At 45.4% G+C, this 21,576-nt stretch overlaps 1 protein-coding gene across 1 annotated transcript in view; it reads left to right on the top strand.

The window, feature by feature from the left end:
• The window catches only part of RFX4 (regulatory factor X4), a 131,164-nt gene that overhangs the window by 89,169 nt on the left and 20,419 nt on the right, over window positions 1-21,576 (top strand). Inside the window, 10 exon segments of the mRNA XM_043967160.1 lie at window positions 795-895; window positions 3,139-3,197; window positions 6,915-7,057; window position 8,406; window positions 10,186-10,304; window positions 10,552-10,562; window positions 10,910-10,944; window positions 10,946-10,997; window positions 16,256-16,375; window positions 18,483-18,644. Coding sequence (XP_043823095.1) covers window positions 795-895; window positions 3,139-3,197; window positions 6,915-7,057; window position 8,406; window positions 10,186-10,304; window positions 10,552-10,562; window positions 10,910-10,944; window positions 10,946-10,997; window positions 16,256-16,375; window positions 18,483-18,644 — 803 coding nt within the window.

Here is a 21,576-nt window from a genome sequence, read left to right on the forward strand (position 1 = left end):
TAAACTTAAAAGTAGGACTCTCCTCTATTCCTATCCCAGCTAGGCAGGAAGAAGACAGCATGGTACAGTGGAAAGAGAGTCACAGGATCTGAGTTCAAACCCTGACCCTGTCATTTATCAGCTGTGCGTGATCTTGGGCAAATCATGTCACCATTCAGGACCTCAGTTTTCTCATCTACCACACAAGAGGGTCAGACTTGCTGGCCTCTGATGTCCCTTCCAGCTCTAGGTCTAGGAACCTGTGATGCGTTCTAGGAGCTTTTCCTTTTCTCATCTACATTGGCCTGGTGCTGATCACACAGTAGATAGTGTATGAAGAGAGGACTCTGGAAAGAATGAATGAATGAATGAGATCTTCACTTTAGGGAGAGGCAATATGGGTAGAGGAAAGAATGCCTATTAGTGAAAATATTCAGGCCAGAATTCTGGCCCTGCCACTTACTGAGTTACATGAACCTCAACTTTATCTCTGAGCCCCAGATTGCTCATTCATAAACTGGGGGTAATGAAACTGTACGACCTCATCAGGGGATGGAAGGAAAGCAGAAAAGGGGAGGGCTTCCTGTAGGAGGTGGCATTCTCGTTGGGATTTCAAAGAAGCCAACAATTCTCTTTGTGTCATGAGGGGGGCACCTGGCTGGATTCCCCTCAAGACAGATCAGTTGGGTTTTCACCTTGGCCTCACTCCCACCTATAAAAGGTCCACCTGAAATAAGACTTTGATGACTTGCTTTCCTGGGAGTGACCCAGAGAGCCACAGCCGCCCATTCTCAATCGATCCTCTCCCTTTGCAGCTTGACTCAGGTGATCCGAAAGTTTGCCAAGCAGCTGGACGAGTGGCTCAAAGTCGCCCTTCATGACCTCCCGGAGAATTTGCGAAACATCAAGTTTGAATGTAAGTTACTAAAGGACATTTAATGGTTAGTGGGGAAGGAAGGAGATCGTGGAAGGGTGTATGAAAGACATCATGTTGTGTGGTGGCCAGCCCAGTGCCACCACCAATTATCTGACTGACTTCTGCCTGGCAAGTTGATTGGCCTGCCTAGTTCTCAGTGTCAGAGCTGGCCCAAGTTCTGGAATCAGAGGACCTCTGATACACCACTTACGTGACCTTGGGAACGTAACTTAACCTCCTTGGGCCTCGGTTTCTTCACATGTAAAATGACAGAGTTGGTCTAAACAACCTTTGAACTCTCTTGTAGCTCTCCATTTAAGATACCTTTGGCTCCAACATTCTATCCTCTTTCTTGGTCCTACTAATGAGAAAACCCAATGACGGCATTCGCCTGAAACTCGGGCCGTAAATCTTGCCTTTTCCTGTGATCCCCACGCACCCACCAGAAATCCACAATAGGTTTGATCCCATTTTCCTATCCAGATGAGGTTTTTTTTTCCCCCTTGTACTTTTGAGGAGACTCGTGCACCGTTAATTTGTTGATATTAAACAAATATTCACATGATTTTAAGAAAAACAAAGTTTTCCCTTAAAAAAAAAAAAAGTCCTGCACAATTTGAATACAGCTCAGCATTCTTGCTCCAAAGAAATGCAAGAATGGAAAATGAAGGATCAAATTACCCTCTCTCGGCAGGCCAAGGGGAGCCTTTCAAAACCCGCTGCCTGCGGAGCTCACTACCTATTGATGAAGCCGGCTTTCTTTCAGGGTCCCGGCTCCTTTCTTTTCAGGAGCACTAGATTCCACATCACAAAGTTAAAGAAAAAAAAAAAGTAATTAAGGAGAAGGATTAACAATTGATCAGCCTGGAAAATTAGAAGTTGGTGGGATGGGGGTAGGGCACCATTGTTTTTTTTCTTCTCTCTCTCTCTTTGTTTGGGGAGCTGGCTTTGGACACCAATTAGAATAATCCCGGGAACATTTTTGATTATTTATTTACTGATTCAAAGATTAATCGGAATAGTGGTCCTGTTCACATTCTAATTATGCGGAAAGTCTGTGATGTGGATGGTGGACTCCAGATTTAGTACCTGTTGGGTTGTGAACAAAGCAATTATCCCCAAAGAGTCTCAAAATGAAGTGTAGAAAATGTGTATCATAAATAGAAAGAGCCAGGTTATCAACCCCTTCATGGGGCCCAGTGGGAACAAGGACCCCAGGGGGCAAAGATAGGTTGGTCAAAGAGCTCTGGATATTTCCATTGATCTTTCTCTTGTGAAATATCATCCTCTTTTGATTGTAACTGAACCTTTTAAAAGAAATACTTTAGCTCAGTTCATGTAATAGGTCATGTTGTGTTTATATGTATCTATTTTATCAACTGAGAACAACATGTGTCTTGCTAAAATGTAAGTATTAATGAGGTTGTCCATCACCAATATGGCACCGATGGCTGCTTCCGTCACTCCCTACTCTCCTGCATATTTCCTTTAGGCCATCTGGGGTTTGAGGTACAATCTTGGTCACCATCCAGTCAAAAACCATAGCTCATAAGCCCCCATCAATGGAGTCCCCTTACCCGCCAGTCAGTGAACACATTTGTTCAAAACAAAGACATTTAATTAAACATAGGAACGCTGTCCTTCAGGTTAGCATACCACCTGTACGTATAAACTTTGACGCCAAAACCATCTCCGCTTTATATTAATGCCAAATCCAAGTCAACAAATACTTATTAAATGCCTAATGTACACAGGACTTCCCACCACCACATATAATAGTGTGGCTCAATGAGGTTTGATGTTTGAAAAATTATTTTCACGAGAATTTCTGTGAGACCTTCATTTAAAATAGATACAGGAGAGATAATTTGCAAATTATTGAGACCTTCATTTGCTATCCTCAGTTATTTAAGGGTAGAAGCAATGGAACTTATGATTCAGGAAAGGAAAATCAACACAGGAGAATAATTACGTTTGTTTACCATATTTCCTAGACCTGTCAAGGTTGTCAGAGTGGAGTCTAAAAGGAGCCTAAGTCTAATTGTCATTGAACATTTTTGACATTGATGAGGGGCAGAACAAAGAAATAGGTACAATATGTGTTCAGCCACTGGGTTTATAAGATGTTAACATATCATCGGTGTTTTGATTACTTTGGTTCTGGTTTTTGATTTGCCCTTGAGAAAACCAGAATGTGACCTGAGAATGTGACCTTTTCAAACTGTAATTCTTTTTATCTGCAGTGTCAAGAAGGTTTTCCCAAATTCTGAGGCGGCAAACATCGCTAAACCATCTCTGCCAGGTAGTTAGAATGATGTCTTTTGGATTTTGCTCACCATCCAATCTATGGGCTTTGCTTTGTACCCAACTGGCCAGTTTACAAAAAGGATTTCTTCTTTCAGAGGTCATTCCGTGTGTCTCTTGGCCAATTCATCTGCTGGGTGGTTATGATTTCTTGGAGACAAGGGGTCAAAAAGCCAATGAGCTAAACGCTCACAAGGAAAACGTGTATTGAATAACCAGTCACTTGCCTCAGAACGTCTGTGATTGGCGGCTCTTGAGAGGTAGTGTGGAGTGGTGGAAGAAATGCTGAATTTTGGAGTGAGGAGACCAGGGTTCAAATCCAAGCTCTGACACTAGCTGGATGACTTTGGTCCAATTGTTCAAGTGTTCTCAACCTCATGGACATAATCAGACTGCATAAAGTTCGTGTATGGAAGTGCATATATACTTTACACACAGGACAGATCGCGTTATTGACCTCCAACAAGGCTGGTGTCTGATTCGCAAAGCCACAACAGATTAAGAAAGGGTATAGGTGAGAGCACTCATTGCATCAGGTATGTAAGAGGATTTCATAATGATTTGATAGTGAGGGAGAAGAGAGAAGAGCTATCAATGGTACCCACAGGAGCCCAGCAGTCTGAACCCACGGGGTGGTGGTTGAGAGGGAGGTATCATGGTGCAGGGGAGGAGAACCCTGACCTTGGAGTTTGGGACCTGAGCTCCGTCCTAGCTTAGCCACATATCACTTCTACCTGCTTGTCCTTCCCAGCTCCAGATTTATAGTCACCAGAGACCTCACCATAGTATAGCCACAGGGAAATCACTGATTATCCCTGATCCTAGGAGGCTGAAGAGTTGGGCAGAAAGGTCACTAGATTGGGGAGTCCAGCTGATGCTAACCAGCTGTATGACCAGGAGCAAGTACTGCACCTCTCCAGGTCTCATTTTGCTCATCTGGGAAAATGGGAATATCGCTTGTAGTACTGCACATAGGGTGTTCAGAGATAAACAAGATAGTGCTTGTAAAGAAAGGACTTTGTAAACCAGAAGGCACCATCAGCTGTTGTTCCTGATAATAATTCCAAATCAGATAGGGGGAGCCATGGTGTACAGAGTGCCAGGCCTAGCATCAGGAAGATCACATTCCTTAGTTCAATCCAACCACAGACACTTACTAGCTGTGTGACCCAGGGCAAGTCACTTCATCCTGCTTGCCTCCATTTCCTCATCTGTACAACGATCTGGAGAAGGAAAAGGCAAAGCATTCCAATATCTGCCAAGAAAACCCCAAATGGGGTCGCAAAGAGTCGGACATGACTGAAACAACTGAAACAACAAGATAGAGAGAACAACACATACATAAGCTGGGGCTTAAGCTCGTTCAGCTCAAGGTGGCAAGGAAGGAAAAAAAAGACCAGAAAGCAGTCCTGCCAAAGCTTGAGCAGTACATTAGCTGAATGTGAGCGTGCATGCAGCCTTGCACACTGTATTCCCCCATCTCTCCAATGAATGAGTAACTCAAGCATCCCAAAGCATTTCTTCAGTGCTTACTGTGAGCCAGTCACTCCTTCAAGCACTGGGGAGGTTAATGTGCTCGCCTTTTTTAGAGAAAGGAAAGGTTTATTGGAGTTTTTTAAGGGCTGTAATTTCCTCAGACAGAGCTTGACTCCAGGCCCCTCTTTCCACCTTCCCTGAGCCCAATCCCTCGTCACTCACAGAACCCTCCCATGTAAAAAGGAAGCCTCCTTAACCTGGCTAAGATGTCCTCTGGGTGTCCAGCATGGCAGTGCTTGGGTGTCTGGGGATGCCAGGTCAAACCTCTGGCAATGTGAAGTCTTGGTCAGGGGACCTTTAGACCATGGTTATTCTACATTGGGAGGTGAAGCTTCAAGGTCTGGGTCTCCCTTACTCCCTGGATAATCTTGGGCACTGCCATCTAACACACACATTAAACACCTCCCTGTGCCAGGCCATGGGTTAGATGTACAGGAGGACAAATACAAAACACAAGCCCCCTTCCCCTATCCCCCCTAAAGAAGCCGATGTTCCCCTTGGCAAGTCACCACCACTTTGAGCTCAGTTTCCTCATCTATAAGTTGAGGGAATCATTCTTCAACTTATAGGCATACTCTGAGAATCCAATGACCCAGTGGAAGTAAAGCATTTATAGGCTGTGAGATGCTCTGTCATGAAAGCTTTTATTGCTCTGCAATCAACCAGTCACCCACATTTATTAAGCACCTACTATATGCCAAGCACCATGCTTAGGGCTGGAGATGCAGCTACAAAAGATGAACCTTCCTTCTCAATGGACTCATTGTGAGTGAGGACTGTGATTCTTTGTGTCTCCGTCCCCTAGCTAGTAGCTGGCGCATAGTAGGTGCTTAATAAATGTTGGTGGTTGGTTCATTGTTTTGGTCCCTCGAGTTTCCCTTATTCCTTCTCTTGATCTGCTTCCTGATTTGATACTATTAATTTTTCTTAAAACAACAACAACACTATCCCTTAGAAAGCAGAATATCTACATGGAAGATAAGAGTAAAGTTAGTTCTGAAAACCACTCATCCATGGACATAAGAACAGCAGACTCATGTTCACATCTGGGTGTGACATCCACCCTTCTGGAGGCACACAGAGATGCCTTGAGGCAGTACAGTACAGTGGGAAGCCCACTCAGTGTGGTGGCAGAGGGTTCAAGTCTCAATTCTGTGCCATACTTGCTGTGTGACCTTGGACAAGTGACTTCCCCTTCTGTAGGTACTAATGCCTTCCCCTTTCAGATCATCATCCATATACTCTGCAATTATTCTTGTTCGTTCATTTGCTAGTTTCCCTTATGAGATTGTGAACTCCTTGAGGGCAGCAACTGTGGTTTTTTTTAATTTTTGGGAGGGTTTTATGGGGGGGTGGGCTTTCTTTGTCTCTCAGTGCTTAACACAGTTCCTGGCACATAACAAGTGCTTAATGGATGCTTATTGACTTTTATTACCTGATTGACTTGTCTGACTCTAAATGTCCTCCCACATAAATGGGAGTCATTACACTACTATAACATGAGCATTGCCATGGGGACAGGAACCTGGATTAAGTCCCTTAACCTGTCTGGGTCTCAAGGTTTCTTCATTTATAAAATAAGGGGGTTGGCACGATGGTCTCTAAAGTCCCCTTCGAACTATAGATCTAGGATCCTGCTGTGTGAACTTGGACAAGTCACTGTCTGAGCCTCAGTTTCCTCATCTATAAATGATGGGTTGGAATAGATGACCCTCCATAAGGTCCACTCTAGATGCTAAGCCTACATGGATCTTATGATCCATTGCTGTGTCTGTGCCCCAGAGTTAGCAGGTCTAGGTTCCATGCCCACGCAAGGTAAAAATATTGGGCCCTTGGACTGGGGTATCCCAATTGCTTCTTGCTTTGAGAATGGGGTTCATGGGAAGAGAGACCAACACACTAGAGAAAAATCTCATTCAGATTTAGGTATGGGAAGAAAACTCCCCCCTCTTCCCCCACCCCCGCCCTATCCAGGATGGCAAACCCAAATTAGATGGGGGGAGATGGGATGGAGAGAACAGCAATTTATCTTCATTTCTACTGCCCTGCACTTAGAACTTCCGAGTGGTTTAAGAAGTTCCCTAAGCAGACACACTAGGAAGCAGAAAAGGAGATCAAACAAAGTGGGGTTTTAACCTAATAAGCCATGAGCTAATGAGTTGATTGATTTGACTTCTAGGCATCAAGGACTGTGATCCACAGTGCAGACATTACTTTTCAAATGCTGGAGGACTGGAGAAATGTAGACCTGAACAGCATCACCAAGCAGACCTTGTATACAATGGAAGATTCCCGGGAGGAGCACCGGAAACTCATCATACAGTGTAAGGCGCCCCCCCCCCCACAACCCACGTCCCTCCTCTTTGTCTTTGGGGGGGGGGACAGAATGAGGAAGGAGCTTTTGGAGAAAAACCAGATTCTCCCTTCCCTTGGGATAACCAGCATAAAGTGCTTCCCTAGACACCGGGGGCCTTTCAAAGATGCGACTTTCCCCCCCCCTTCAGCCTCCTTTAACAAGTGAGGCTGAGGGCAAAACAGATGGGAGTGCTTAGTGCTCTGAACTCTCTTCTTTAACTGTTTCGATTGCTCGCTTCTCCATTGATGTCGCCTTAACTTCCGAATGCATTGCCCCTGCAGTCAGCTTTCCTTGTCCAGTGGACACACCCACCAAGTTTGACAGTGTATGTCACAGGGGCAGCTAGGTATCGCAGTGGATAAAGCACTGGCCCTGGATTCAGGAGGACCTGCAGTTCAAATCTAGCCTCAGACACTTAACACTAGCTGTTGTGACCCTGGGCAAGTCACTTAACCCAATTGCCTCACCAAAAAAAGAAAAAAATGAATGAATGACAGTGTATGTCACATCTCATATCCATTATACCCTCATCTATGGAAAGAAGGGAGGAAAGGAGGCCAAGGTGCATCATTATAGTTACATAGTGTTTCAGTTTGAGCTCTTTGTTCTTTTCAGTCACATTGTTGCAGTCACTGTGTTTGATTGTTTTCCTGGTTCTGTTTACTTCACTCTGCATCGATTCATAGGGGGCTTCTCATGCTTCTCTGAATTCCTCAAATGAAGGATTCCATTCTAAGAGGGAAGAAGTAGGCACCCTTGGAAAAGGGCCGCAGAAAAAAGGGGGAGGTTTCCAGACTTGGGGGAGATGATGCTCTGGACCTCATCCTTCTACCTCCCAACCAGACAGCTTGAAGTCACCCAAGCCACTCCAGGGACAAGTTGGGTTTCATCGCCACTAAGGGGGAGGGGGGAATGTCTATATGCTCTCTAAGCTGTGGTCCAGTTTGCTAATATAATACAGTTTGGGAACTCTCCCCTTGTTCCTTTTTAAGGAGAAAGTCAATTTACCATAGAGGATACTGAGAATAAAATTTACTAATGACACAATGGCAATCAAACTACACAACAATATTTGAACAAGCCCTTCAATAATTTAATAGGAGGCCAATGAACTACTTCTCTTTGAGCCTCCGTGGTCTAAAATGCCATGATGCATTGGGCCCTCCCAGCTACTGACCTGTTATTGTTTAGTTGTTTTTAGTCATATCTAATTCTTCATGACCCCTTTTTTGGGGTTTCTTGGCAAAGACAGTGGAGTGATTTGTCATTTCCTTCTCCAGCTCATTTTACAGATGGGAAACTGAGGGCAAACAGGGTTAAGTGACAGGGTCACACCGCTAGTAAAGTGTCTGAGGCCAGATTTGAACTCAAACCTTCCTGACTCCAGGCCAGGGCTCCTCTATCCATTGTGCTATTTTAATTAATAAAATTTTCCATTAATGATTTAAGATTTTAATTAATTATTTAAGAAATTTTCTTGTGCCACTGGAGGACTTAGGTTCAAATTCTGCTTCTGTCCCTGACAATCTCTGTCACTTTGGGCAAGTCACTTACCCTATAAAATGGAGATAATAATCGCACCCACTTCCCAGGTTGTTGTGGAGGCATCAAATGAGAAAATATTTGTAAAGTGCTTAGTGCAGGGCCTAGCACATAGTAAGAGCTATATAAATGCTACCCAATACAAACCAAGAAAGCTCCCCTATGAATATATATGTGTATATATGTACATGTGCTATACACATGCACACACATATACATATACATATATATCTTAAAAGGTTACTGCATGAGTAACTAGATGAATAAAGACTCTACCTTTCCGAACTATGGATAGGGGAAAGTTCATCAAATGGAATAGAAAATGATCACAGAAAACAAAATGGACAATTTTGATGACATTAAGTTTTTTAAAAAAAGTTTTAAACAAATAAATCCAATGTAGCTAAGTATTAGAAGGGAAACAATGGGGAGCGGGAAATCTTTGTAGCAAGTTTCTCTGATGAAGTCTTATTCCAAAATATATAAAGAACAGTTTCCAATTTATGAGAATGAAAGCCATTCCCCAATTAATAAATGGTGAAAGGATATGAGCAGGCAATTCTCAAGAGAAGAAATCCAATCTAATCAACAGCCATAAGAAAAAAACCACTCTAATTCACTAACAGAGAAATGCTTCCATCTCACACCGCCAAACTGGCAGAGCTGACAAAAACGAGAAATGACAAACATCGGAGGGAAAAACAGTTGAATTAATGAACTCTCGGGGCAGCTGTCAATCAGTCTAATTGTTCAGGAAAGCAATTTGGAGCCCTCCCCTCAAATGACTAACTTGTACAGATTGTCTGGCTCATGGGCACCACCACTACACCAAAAAGGATCAAGAGGGAGGAAAAGACTATGCATACAAAAGGTTCTATCTCTACAAAACTTGATAGCAACCTCTTCATGGACTGTCAAGGAATTGTTGTTAACTGGGAGGTGCCCATCAACTGGAGAATGTGTAAGCAAATTATTGTCTATGGATATAATAGAATACTCCTGTGCCGTAGAAATGATGAGAGAGAGTCAATAGTCAGTGAGCCAGTAGGTCTCATCATTGTCATTATTTTAAGTATCTAGCCCGGCGTGGTCTAGCCCACGTGGAATTTCTGTTTTGTTCAGATCACTTTTGTAGTTTTGTTTTGTTTTTTGTTTTTTGTTTTTTTTAGTAAGGCAATTGGGGTTAAGTGACTTGCCCAGGGTCACACAGCTAGTAAGTGTTAAGTGTCTGAGGCCGGATTTGAACTCAGGTCCTCCTGACTCCAGGGCTGGTGCTCTATCCACTGTGCCACCTAGCTGCCCCAGATCACTTTTGTTTTACCTAAATTTCCTCCTTTGTACAATGCGGGGCTCAGAGCAAATCATCTCTAAAATACCTTCCAACTCTAAAATCCCATGGTCCTCCATAGAGCCAATTCAGAAACTTTTCTATCACCTGATTCTTGTTTGAGGTTGGGACAAAGGTGGCAGCAAATGTATCTGGAACTGTGAATACTAATCTCTTGGCTCCCACTTGGCCCATCACTTGTAACTTTGGGTTCTTATATGACAGTGTTATCAAGAATTTGACCATGCTCCTAGGAGGAGCAGATCGCCCATTGAATCCTACATCGAGTGGCTGGACACCATGGTGGATCGATGCGTTGTGAAGGTTGGTAAGCCAGAGGCGGGGCTTGGGCTACCAGGATACCCCCACCCTGAACTGACCCCCAAACAATGCCACAAATGAACAAAACAATATGCTCTTCCATTGGAGACACAGCCTGTGGATTTCTGTTTATATATTTTAATTGTATTATTTTTATGTATTAATATCTATACATATATCTATATCTATACTTTTAACAACCTGTAGGGAAATTTAAAGCACATCTATGTTCATTTTTATAACTAGGGCAGCTGGGGTATCAGAATTGAGAAGTCTTTTCAGTAGCACCCAGTTAGTAGAATAATTAAAGTATGAGGCTACCAGATGGGTAGCTCCCAAAGTAGCTTCCCTATGGTGGAATGACCTTAATGTGTCCCCAGGTTCCCTGCTTCCCCCCATTTCCCCACTGTACCAAGAGGAATTCATCTTTAAATATTCATCTTTAAAAATTTTTTAATTTAACAATCTTTAAAAATTCATCTTTACATTCGTCAGTTTAAATAGTCGATTTGAAGGTTTTTATTTCAAAGCTTGCCCCAGACATGAAAAATGCCAACTGTAGTTCTGCTCATATTAAACGTCACTTGTTTTCCTGTAGGTAGCTGCCAAGGAGACCAGGGTCCTGAAGAAGTCGCCCAGCAGTTCCTGCTGATGTGGTCCTGCTTTTGGTACCCGGGTGATCCGATACTGACTTTTGCACAGTGCCCCCAGCTTCGGTGTGTATATATCCATGCATGTGTGCATCACGGATGTGTGACACCGAAAGCCCGCCTGATCCGGGCTTAGATCTCCTCCTCTCTTTTGTTCTCTATGGGGCACAAAGAACATTAGTGGTTGAAATATTGACTTCTAGGGGAACTCGACATGTATAGACCTTTCTAGGAAGAAGGGAACTAAGGTTGGATGGTCCTGAAACGGGATGAATCATGCCTAAATAATGGTCAACAACCAATCTGCCCAGCTGAGTTCCAAAAGGCTCATTGATGCATTAATCCAATAGTCAGTCTGTCAATAAGCATTTATTAAACACCTACAACATGCCAGGAGTTGTGCTTGCTCTGTGAGGGTAGAAACGGAAGACCAAAACCAGTCCCTGAAGCGCTTACATTCGCCTGAGTCGTCTCCAGCTTGAGCACAAGATGGGGGGTTTCCCAGACTCAGCAGTTCTTAAGCCTATCTCCCCAGTCAAGGAAGAGTTCGCCTATATAACCCCAGGAAGGACCCACATTAATGATGTCAAAGAGCCTTGAAATATTGACCCAGAGGCAAGGCTGAGCCTGGGGGTCTGAGACTGTGTATGTGAGCTAAAGGCTGCGTGAATCCTGAGCCTGACAGGACTGGTGAGGCTCTATGATTGTGCAGTCAGCTTGCAGACATACCTGTGTACAGTTGTCAGCCCAGTCCTTTGAGCATCTGCCTCCAAAGGGTCATCAATTACAATTAGTTGCCTTAGAGATGCAATGTGGTATAACCCAATTCTGCTACTCAGCTGTTGGGTAACTTGGACAGACCCCTTTACCCCTTCAAGCCTCAGTTTCTTCATCTGTAAAATAACAAATTTGACTAAATAACCTCTGAAGACCCTTCCACTTCTAAATCCTTGGATCTTATGAATGTCCCCCTCCCTCAGAAAAATGCATTTAGAAATTCAATTCAAGGGGCAGCTGAGTGCACAGTGGATAAAGCACTGACCCTGGATTCAGGAGGACCTGAGTTCAATCTGACCTCAGACACTTACACTTACTAGCTGTGTGACCCTAGGCAAGTCACTTAACCCCAATTGCCTCACCAAAAATAAAATGTAAAAAACCCCCCAAAAAAGAAATTCAATTCAGTTCAACAAATACAGCACCTACTCCTTACACATCATTGTCCTAGGCATTAGGGGAGGACAGAAAGATGACTAAGACCTTAAGTCTTGCTTTCATGGAACCTATAGTCTCAAGGGGTAGACACGGACACAAATAATCAGATTATATAACAGAGGTATAAGGGTTGGGAGGGGATACAGACAAATACCGTGGGAGCTCTGGGCAGGGGGGTGGGGTTTTTTAAGGGATTCCATGTTGCTAAATAGTCTGAATCTGCAGCAGTATGGAAAGGGCTGCATTTCACTAATTAATTTATTAAGAATGCATTTATTGGGGGCAGCTAGGTGGCGCAGTGGGGATAGAGCACTGGCCCTGGATTCAGGAGGACCTGAGTTCAAATCCGGCCTCAGACACTTGACACTTACTAGCTGTGTGACCCTGGGCAAGTCACTTAACCCCCATTGCCTCGCCCCCCCCCCCCAGAATGCATTTATTAAGCACCAACTGCATGCAAAGACATGCTGGGGAAGGTACAAAGTTTAGATCAATCAATTAATTTTGTTCAGTTGTTTCCTCATGCCTGACTCTCTGTGACCCCGTTTGGGGTTTTCTTGGCAAAGATACTGGAGGTGGTTTGCATTTCCTTCTCTAGCTAATTTTACAGGTAAGAAACTGAGGTAAACAGGGTGAAGTGACTTGCCTAGGATCACACAGCTAGTGAATGTCTGAGGCCAGATTTGAACTAAGGAAAATGAGCCTTCCTGACTCCAAGCCTCATGCCTCTTTTCACTGCATCCCCTAGCTGCTATTCTACTATTATTCTTTTGGGGGGTCATAGTGTCCTTATCACCTAGGATGGTGCGTAGAACAGAACAGATGCTTGTTGAATGACTGGTTGTGTGCAATGCTTGATGGACCATGGTACAGGCGGTTAAGATGCTTGCCTCTAGCAACCAAATCAACATAATTAAGATCTAAGTTCATCTTCCCTGGAACCCACCATTTTCTTATTGTCATCACCATCATTATTGTTAGTAATTGATTCACTCAAGGAGCCTCACAGGCAGGAAGTCCCAGAGTTTTACTCCAAACTTGGTGCTTTTTATTTTGAGGACTTTGAAGTCACGTGTTACTGTAAGATGAATTCAAGGCCAAGGTGGAAGTCAAAGCCGTCACATATCGCTTAGAAAAAGGAAGAGTGAGATAGTTGTCCAACTCCCTGGGAGAGTATATTCCAGCCCTGGGCAGCCTCGAATACTACCGTCTGTCTGGGCCCACGTAGCAAAAAAAACCTCAGCCACTCTCCTCATTGGCCACACTGCTGAGTTGTTAAGCATGGGGAGATAGACAAGTTGAAAGGAATTCCCAGCAGACAAAAGCCCAGCTCCCTGTCTCTGCCTGGATCTGTCAAAGGCACAGTTGGTGGCTGTGTTTTGGTAATGCGTCTCCCCTGTATGAAAACAGCTAATTAGGAAAGAAGAGAGGCCTCTGTTCAGTTCCCCTTCCCCCAACCACCTTAGCCAGCTCTTGCCATCTTATCCCTTTCCATGTCGTCATCGTCCCGGGCATTGGGGCCAGGTCTGGCCAGTTGGCTTAGCTGAGATCATGTGAGATATCACTGCTGTCCTCTCTCCACCTCTTCTCCAAAAAAGTCTCTTCCAAGAAGTCTTCCCCCCAAAGTCTCTTTCTGCTATGATTCATGACAATCAGCTCTGTTCTCTTTCATAATTCCTTCTCCATAAAGGAGCCTGGTTGCAGATGAAAGTCTCTGGGCATTCGTGTGTGCTGCAGTCGGGAAAAGCAGAGCAAGAATGATGTGAGTCGGCCAAAGCAGGCTGGCACATGAGATGCTCTGGTTCCTAAGAGAGTTAAATAAGCTGAGGTTTCTTTACAAATGAAAAAAAAAATCAGTGCAGCATTCGTTCCCAACTGGAATAAAGCCACCACCTTCCCAGCAAACCCCAGGCTGATGCCTTCAGCCAGTATTTACATGCCATGTTTTTATCTATAATCCAGTGTCCATCCACTTCCCTGTCATTAAAAATGCGGTATCGGGGCGGCTAGGTGGTGCAGTGGATAAAGCACCGGCCCTGGATTCAGGAGTACCTGAGTTCAAATCCGACCTCAGACACTTGATACTTACTAGCTGTGTGACCCTGGGCAAGTCACTTTAACCCCCATTGCCCCCACAAAAAAAAAAAAATGCGGTATCAGAGGGTACTTTCCTAAAGGTGCAGGATGAGACACACCTGGTTTTCTAGAATGAGGGACGGAATGGTACTGATGTGCTCTATCATGGCCAACTGGTAACCTTAGAGAATTTGGCTAAAGACCTGGGATTCCGTTGGTGTGGGAACCCCCCTCATCTGATGATATTGGCAACTCCTTGCCTTAGAGAGGTTGACTGGGGTTACCGAGAAGTCGGGTGACTTGCCTACAGTCACACAGAATAAGTGATGCACTGGTCAGAGTTTTGACGTCAGAAAGAAAAGACTCAGTTTCAAATCCTGTCTCAGACACTAGGTACCAATCATAGGCAAGTCACACTATCTCTCTGAGCCTGGTTCCTCTCTGAAAAATGAGGGGGTTGGAGGGATGGCCCTCTAAGGAACCTTCCAATCCCCAAATCCTGGGTCCCCTGCGACAGGGGCAAGACTTGGAATCAGGTCTTCCTGATGCCAAAGCTGGAATTTTCTCTACTATGCCACACAATCTGCTGTCATGGTGATGGAGGAGGCTAAAAAGGGTTAACAGAGAAACTAAGGTTTGAGTTTTTATCAACTGTAACCAAGAGGATTCGGGTCCCTTTAAACCAATAATATCAACAGAAGCTTAGACAAGGTAGCCATTAACCATTAATATCCATTAATATCCCTAGATGACAGGACACCTAGAAACCAGATCTTAAAGTAAAGAGATCTCATAAATGCAGAGACCCTCTGGTCTGACAAGTTTAAGCATGTCTTCAGGAACATGCACAGAAGAGCCAAAGTGTCCATTAGGATTCCACCTTATGATGTGTAAACCCCAAAAACTCACCTCCAAGGAAAAAGGTACCTGCCTTGGGGGTTGTCTTAACACTCCAGGAAGTCCAAATTAGGAAAAGACCTCCCATGTACCTCCTTAAGGAGGAGATTAAGATAATGAGGAAATAACCTACTTTTTCCTCACTATAAATATAACCATTTTTCTCTCCCTATTCGAGACACACTTATCTCCTTGGTGTCTCCTGTGGTCAGCACAGTGTTTCAATAAAACTTGAAAACTGAGTCACTGAGTCTTGTAATTCTTTGGGCTCCTCACTATCAATTTGTTCAATTAAATCCATCCCCCACATCAATGGGAGAACTTGAGGAATTGTTTGCCCTTCACCTTTTCACTAAAGGGTTTCTTTTTTGGGGACACAAAAGCATTGCACATGAAACAGCTGAGCCTTAGAAGACAATTGAGCAATAGATGTCCAAGGTGCTGACTATAAAGGAAGCAAGTCTTTAGAGCTGGGGTGGGGGAGGACTGGGCCCCACTGGTGAAGTCTTCACAGGGAGGGTAAGATCATACGCTGGACCTTGAGGGAAACTGAGCTTAGAGAAGATCAGTAACTTACAGTTTCCTAGTGATTCTACATCTGGAGCTAGAAGGACCTCACAGAAACCTCTAGTCCGACCCCTTATTTTACAGGTGAGGAAACTGAGGCTATTAGAGTTCCTCGGGGGAGCTAGGTGACACAGTGGGATAGAGCACTGGCCCTGGATTCAGAAGGACCTGAGTTCAAATCTGTGGCCTCAGACACTTGACACTTACTAGTGGTTGTGACCCTGGGCAAGTCACTTAAACTCTCATTGCCCTGCAATCAAAGAAAAAAAAAATTAAATTTAAAAAACAAACAAACAAAACAATAATTGAGTTGTTCCTGAGTATCATGCAGTAGTAAGTAGTTGGGGGAGCTGGGGGGAAGGAGAGAAAGAAGGTGGAATATGGAGCTTTGTTCTTAAGCCTTTGTTTGTAAATACAAGAAGTCATAGACATGAGATCAAGATACTAGGCTGCAGATGGTGACCATTCTCTGATGTAGCAGAAAGGAGATCTCAGGAGCCTTTTGGCATTAGGCACCATCGTGGTTGTCCTGGGCAGCGGGTCACCTCTTCTTTTCTTTTTACCTCCAGGGTCTTTTCACCTCATTCACTTGATGTTCGATGACTATGTGCTGTACCTGCTGGAGTCGCTCCACTGTCAGGAGAGAGCCAATGAGCTCATGAGGGCCATGAAGGGGGAAGGAAGCACTGGTAAGGCTGGATGGGTGGGAAGGGCAGGTGTAGGGGACAGCTCCACTGAGTGGATACGCCTCAGTTTTGGGCTCTGAGATTTCTCTACCCACAGACCTGAGGATGAGTGTGCCCCAGGCAGTGAGGCCGGCACTCTTCTTCATTTTTAGGGTGTATGTACGTATGTATGTGTAAGTGTGTGCCTATATGCATGTATGTATATGTTGGTTCTGCCTTGTCTTTAAGAAGTTTTTTAAAGAGAAGCTTTTTGTGGACAAGAATTTGCTGCATAAAGGATAACCCCAGGAAGTAAGTGTGCTATCATGGAAATGAATTTGGAGGCAGGATACTTGGAGCTCTACTCATGGCTCTCCCACTAACTAGCTACGTGACCTGAGTCATTCAGTCTCTCAGTGCCTCAGTGGGCCATTTAGTGCTCTCCATATATTCATCTATAAAATGGGCATACTGCTGCTGCTGCTGCTGCTGCTACTACTACTACTACTGCTATTACTACTACTATTACTGCTACTACTACTATTACTGCTACTACTACTATTACTACTGCCATTACTGTTACTATTACTGTTATTACTACTACTACTATCACTTTTACTACTACTTCTACTACTACTGCTATTACTACTACTATCACTATTACTACTACTACTATCATTATTACTACTACTACTACTGCTATTACTACTACTACTACTACTGCTACTACTACTACTATTACTATTACTACTACTACTGCTATTACTATTACTACTACTGCTATTACTATTACTACTACTGCTATTACTACTACTACTATCGCTATTACTACTACTACTACTGCTATTACTACTACTGCTATTACTACTACTATTACTACTACTACCACGACTATTACATGATACAAGCACAAGAAGATATTACAGTGTGGCCATGTAGTAAGAAGCTGAGGAAACATGAAGTGGAGGTGGTGACCCTGGCAAGTCTCTTTCCCTCCCTCAAATATGTGGCACAAGTCACTGAAACTCTCTAGGTCAGGTGATCCTCTATGAAATGATGGGGGGGTGTGTCTGTCTGTCTGTCTGTCTGTCTTTGTGGTCCCCTCCAGATCTAAAACCAGTCCTATGTGTGAAATCCGATTCCTCACCCTCCACACTACCCCCTACCCCAACCCCTCTTTCCCAATCTGCCCAAAAACGATCTGGATGAGACAGGATGGCACTAAAACCTGGATTCACATTCCCCCTCAGACATTTATCCAGCTCTATGACCCTGGACAAGTCAATTAAACCCTCTGAACCTTACTCGCTAGAGGATTATAGGAGTCATTAATCTAGAAATGGAAGGGACCCCAGAGGTCACTGAGACACTTTTTACAAATGGGAAACTGAGGCCCAAGGAGTGGACTTATTCTAGGAACTGTGCGAGGTCATACAGATACCAAATATTGGAAGCGAGATTGGACTCTTGGCCCTTTTAATGCCAGTCATTCTGCTTTCCATGGTACTAAACCACCGCCAAGTCAGTCCCTCATTGTGAAACGAAGCAGTCGGACCAAATCATTTCCAAGGTCCCCGTCAGCTGCACCTTGGAGATCCGCAGATCCCGAGGTCAATGAGAAGGAGAACAAGAACAGTCCAGGTGTTGATCCCGCACTAATCCTTACTCCTCTCTCCCATTAACATCAGTTCCAGGCTTCAGACTCCTCCGTCAGTGGTAGGCTGTGGGGTGAGGTGCCCTGCGGAGCTCTGAGGCCCCTGCTCCCTCCCTCATTTCCTCAGCTGAGAACACTGAAGCCTGTTGCCCCCTCCGGGCACTCAGATACAGTAGGGACCTGTGGTCTCCTCGAGGTGGGTGATTGTCCCTCCACTGATGCAGCCACCCACGCCTGTCCATCCTGCTCATTCATGCCCTCCCAGAGCACTGCCCCGGGTGGCTTCCCAAGCACCCCTCGGGACGTGTTCCAAGGGACCGAGGGGAGCTTCCATAGGCCTTCAGAAAACTCCAAGGCCTGGATTGCTGGCTTTCCATGGGATGCCTTCTAACCGATCCCCCGAAGGTGACCCCAGCCTGACCCCTTGGCATCCAGTCATCAGGCTGCCTCCTAGCGTGCGTGTCTCTTTGCCCACAGCAGAGGTCAGAGAGGAGATCCTGTTGGCAGAGCCCGCCCCGCCGACTCCGTCGCCCGTGCCCTCCTTCTCGCCGGCAAAGTCCACCACGTCAGTAGAGGCACCACCCCCCTCCTCGCCTGTCAGCAACCCCTCCCCAGAGTATGCCGGCCTCACCACAACAGGTAGGTGTCCTGCTCCTTGGCACCCCGGGCCAACTGGGAGACCCAAAGGAGGAGCTGATTCTCAAGCAAACAGATACCCAGGCTGCACTTACGTCTGTCCACCACCCTCCTTAAACAGGAGAGAGCTCAGCAGTAGTCGATCCAGGTAGCCAAGTAACCCGGTGGGTAGAGCCCTAGATTTGGCAAAGGAAAAACCGAGTTCCAAACTGGCCTCAGAAGCTTCCTAGCTTTGTGACCTTGGCCAGTTGCTTAGCCTCAGTTTCCTCCTCTGTAAAATGAGGGCAATAATACCATTGCATCTGTCTCGCAGCATTGTTGTGGGCATCAGGTGAGATAATAGAATTATAATGGCTAACATTTATATAGTACCTACTGTGTGCTGGGTACTGTGCCAAGCACTTTACAATCATAATCTTATCTGGTCCTTTGCCATCCTTAAAGCTCTCTAGAAATGCCAGCCACCATCACTCTCATCTTCCTGGGCCTCTTTACAGGCGGACATTTGTATCTCTTGCTGTTCTCCAGTCCCCTTGCAAGATCCCCATGTCCATTCAATTCAAGAGATGTGGATAATGTCCCAAAAGTCTTAGTGCCAGTTTAGACTGCACTAAGACTTTTGGGACACCCTGTACTAAGAACCTTCAGACTCTATGTAAAGGGCTCTGCTAGACACCAGTGAGGGCAGGAGCAGCAGGAGGGGGTCATGGTTAAAGGTACAGGCATGGACAGACAGACCTGGGTTCAGGCCCTGCCTCCGACACATACTGCCTATGGGACGCTCTGGGCAAGGCGCTTAATCTCCTGTTTCCTCAGCAAGTCTATAAGACTCTCAATGAAAGACAAATTTCTGATTTACATGGGACTTCCCTACATGGATGAAATCACAGATCTAGACTTCTTCCTTTTCTCCCTTCCCTACGAGGGCTGGGAAAAGTGTAAGAGTTGAGCTGAGAGGAAGAAAGAGAGAGACAGAGAGACAGAAAGAGACAGAGACAGAGAGAAAGGAAAAGGAGGAGGAGGAAGAGAAGGAGAAAGAAGGAAGGAAGGAAGAGAGAGAAAAGGAGGAGGAAGGAAGGAAGGAAGGAAGGAAGGAAGGAAGGAAGGAAGGAAGGAAGGAAGGAAGGAAGGAAGGAAGGAAGGAAGGAAGAAGGAAGGAAGGAAGAAGGAAGGAAGGAAGGAAGGAAGGAAGGAAGGAAGGAAGGAGAAAAAAACAGTAAGCAGGGGTGTCAGCGTAGAGCCAGAGGCAGCCTCCTGACCAAACACTACAGCCTATCTCAGTGTGCCTTCACGATCACACCCTCAACCCAGCCAGGGTCCTTGGACTGGACTCCCCAGAGCTCATGTCCACAGTGGCACCCACAAAAAAGCCCCAGACCTGTAAGGTGCCTTATACTCTGAAGGTGCATTTCTTATTCAGAGTGGGGACTTCCCACCTTGTTCCTTGCGGGGCAGAATCCAGACTGCCAAAGACTTAGTAATTATGCCCTAGGGAGGCACACAGAAATGAAGCGACTTGCCCAGGGCCACCCAGATAGCGAGCATCAGAGCCAGCTCTCCCTGACTGCAGGCCCAGCACGCTATCTGCTGGGCCACACAGCCTCAAGCCCAAACGTCGTTCTTTCAGTTTTATTTTATCTTCAGTTCCAAATTCTCTTCTTCCCCTCCTCCCACACCTATTGAGAAGCAAGAAAAATAAAACCATTTTCATATAATCGTTACGGATCCCATTTTACAGATGAGGGAGATGGGGCTGAGAGGGTTCAAGGAACTTGTAAAAGGGGTTAGTCTCAGAGCAAGAGTGTGAACCCCTGACCACTAAGACTGTCTGGAGTCTTGGGATTTGGGATCAGAGGCCCCAGGCTCTGCATGTTAACCTTTCTGGCTCTGGTTTCTCCCTTTATAAAATGAGAGGTGATCTTAGAGTTCCCTCCTAGCTCTTTTTTTTTTTTTTGGTGGGTTAAGTGACTTGCCCAGGGTCACACAGCTAGTAAATATCAAGTGTCTGAGGCCATATTTGAACTCAGGTCCTCCTGAATCCAGGGCTGGTGCTCAAGTCACTGCAGCACCTAGCTGCACGCTGCACCCCCCCCTCGCCACCGCCAGCTCTCGATCTGTGATCCCAATTGAGTGCTGTGATCCCAATTGAGTGCTGTTGGGACTTTCAGTGGGGGGGGGGGGGGGGGCTGCCCAGATCCAAGAGAAGGAGCAAGAGGGTTCCAGAGCACCCAGGGGGCCAAACTGCCCACCCCTCCCCACTCCTGGGCACTTGCTGCTTGAATCCATAGCAACAGCTCCATACACTCTCCTCAGATTCATCACCAAGGGCATCAGAGGACATGATAAACAGCCCTAGAGATTAAGTGTTTTCTGATGGGCAGCAATTAGCAATATTGCTCCCATTTGCTAATTGCCCTGTATTTCCTTTCTACGTAAGCTACAGGGCTTTCAGAGGGAAACTTGGCTACACAAAGACATTGACGTCTTTCTTCTAGGGGCCCGTCCTCTACAGCTCAGGTTTCCTTCCCCCTCCCCCTACATCCCTTCTTGTGCCACACACCCCCACTCCTCTCCCAGCCCCCACTCTGCTCTTGTCTGGGATATGGTGTCATTAATATTTTAAAGTTGGAGGCAAAGCCCCTTGAGGGCAGGTGGTGTTCTCTAGCACCTGTAGAGTACCCGTCTTGTGGAAGACCTTCGGTGATTCTACTCATTCCCAGAGCTCATCCCAGGGCTCAGTGGAACCTAGAAAGAGGCACACTTCACCCCTATGGAAAGAAAACAAAGCAACCGCTTGACTGTTAGGTACCGTCCCAAAGTATGGACGCTGTTTCAGGAGGTGATGAATTCCCCATCACTGGAAGGCTTCCAAAAGAAGCTGAATGACCAGGAACACTGCAGAGGGGAGGGAATCTTGTTCCTGTAAAGATGGGAC

This window comes from Dromiciops gliroides, chromosome 5 (assembly GCF_019393635.1).
Source record: "Dromiciops gliroides isolate mDroGli1 chromosome 5, mDroGli1.pri, whole genome shotgun sequence".
NCBI lineage: Eukaryota > Metazoa > Chordata > Mammalia > Microbiotheria > Microbiotheriidae > Dromiciops > Dromiciops gliroides.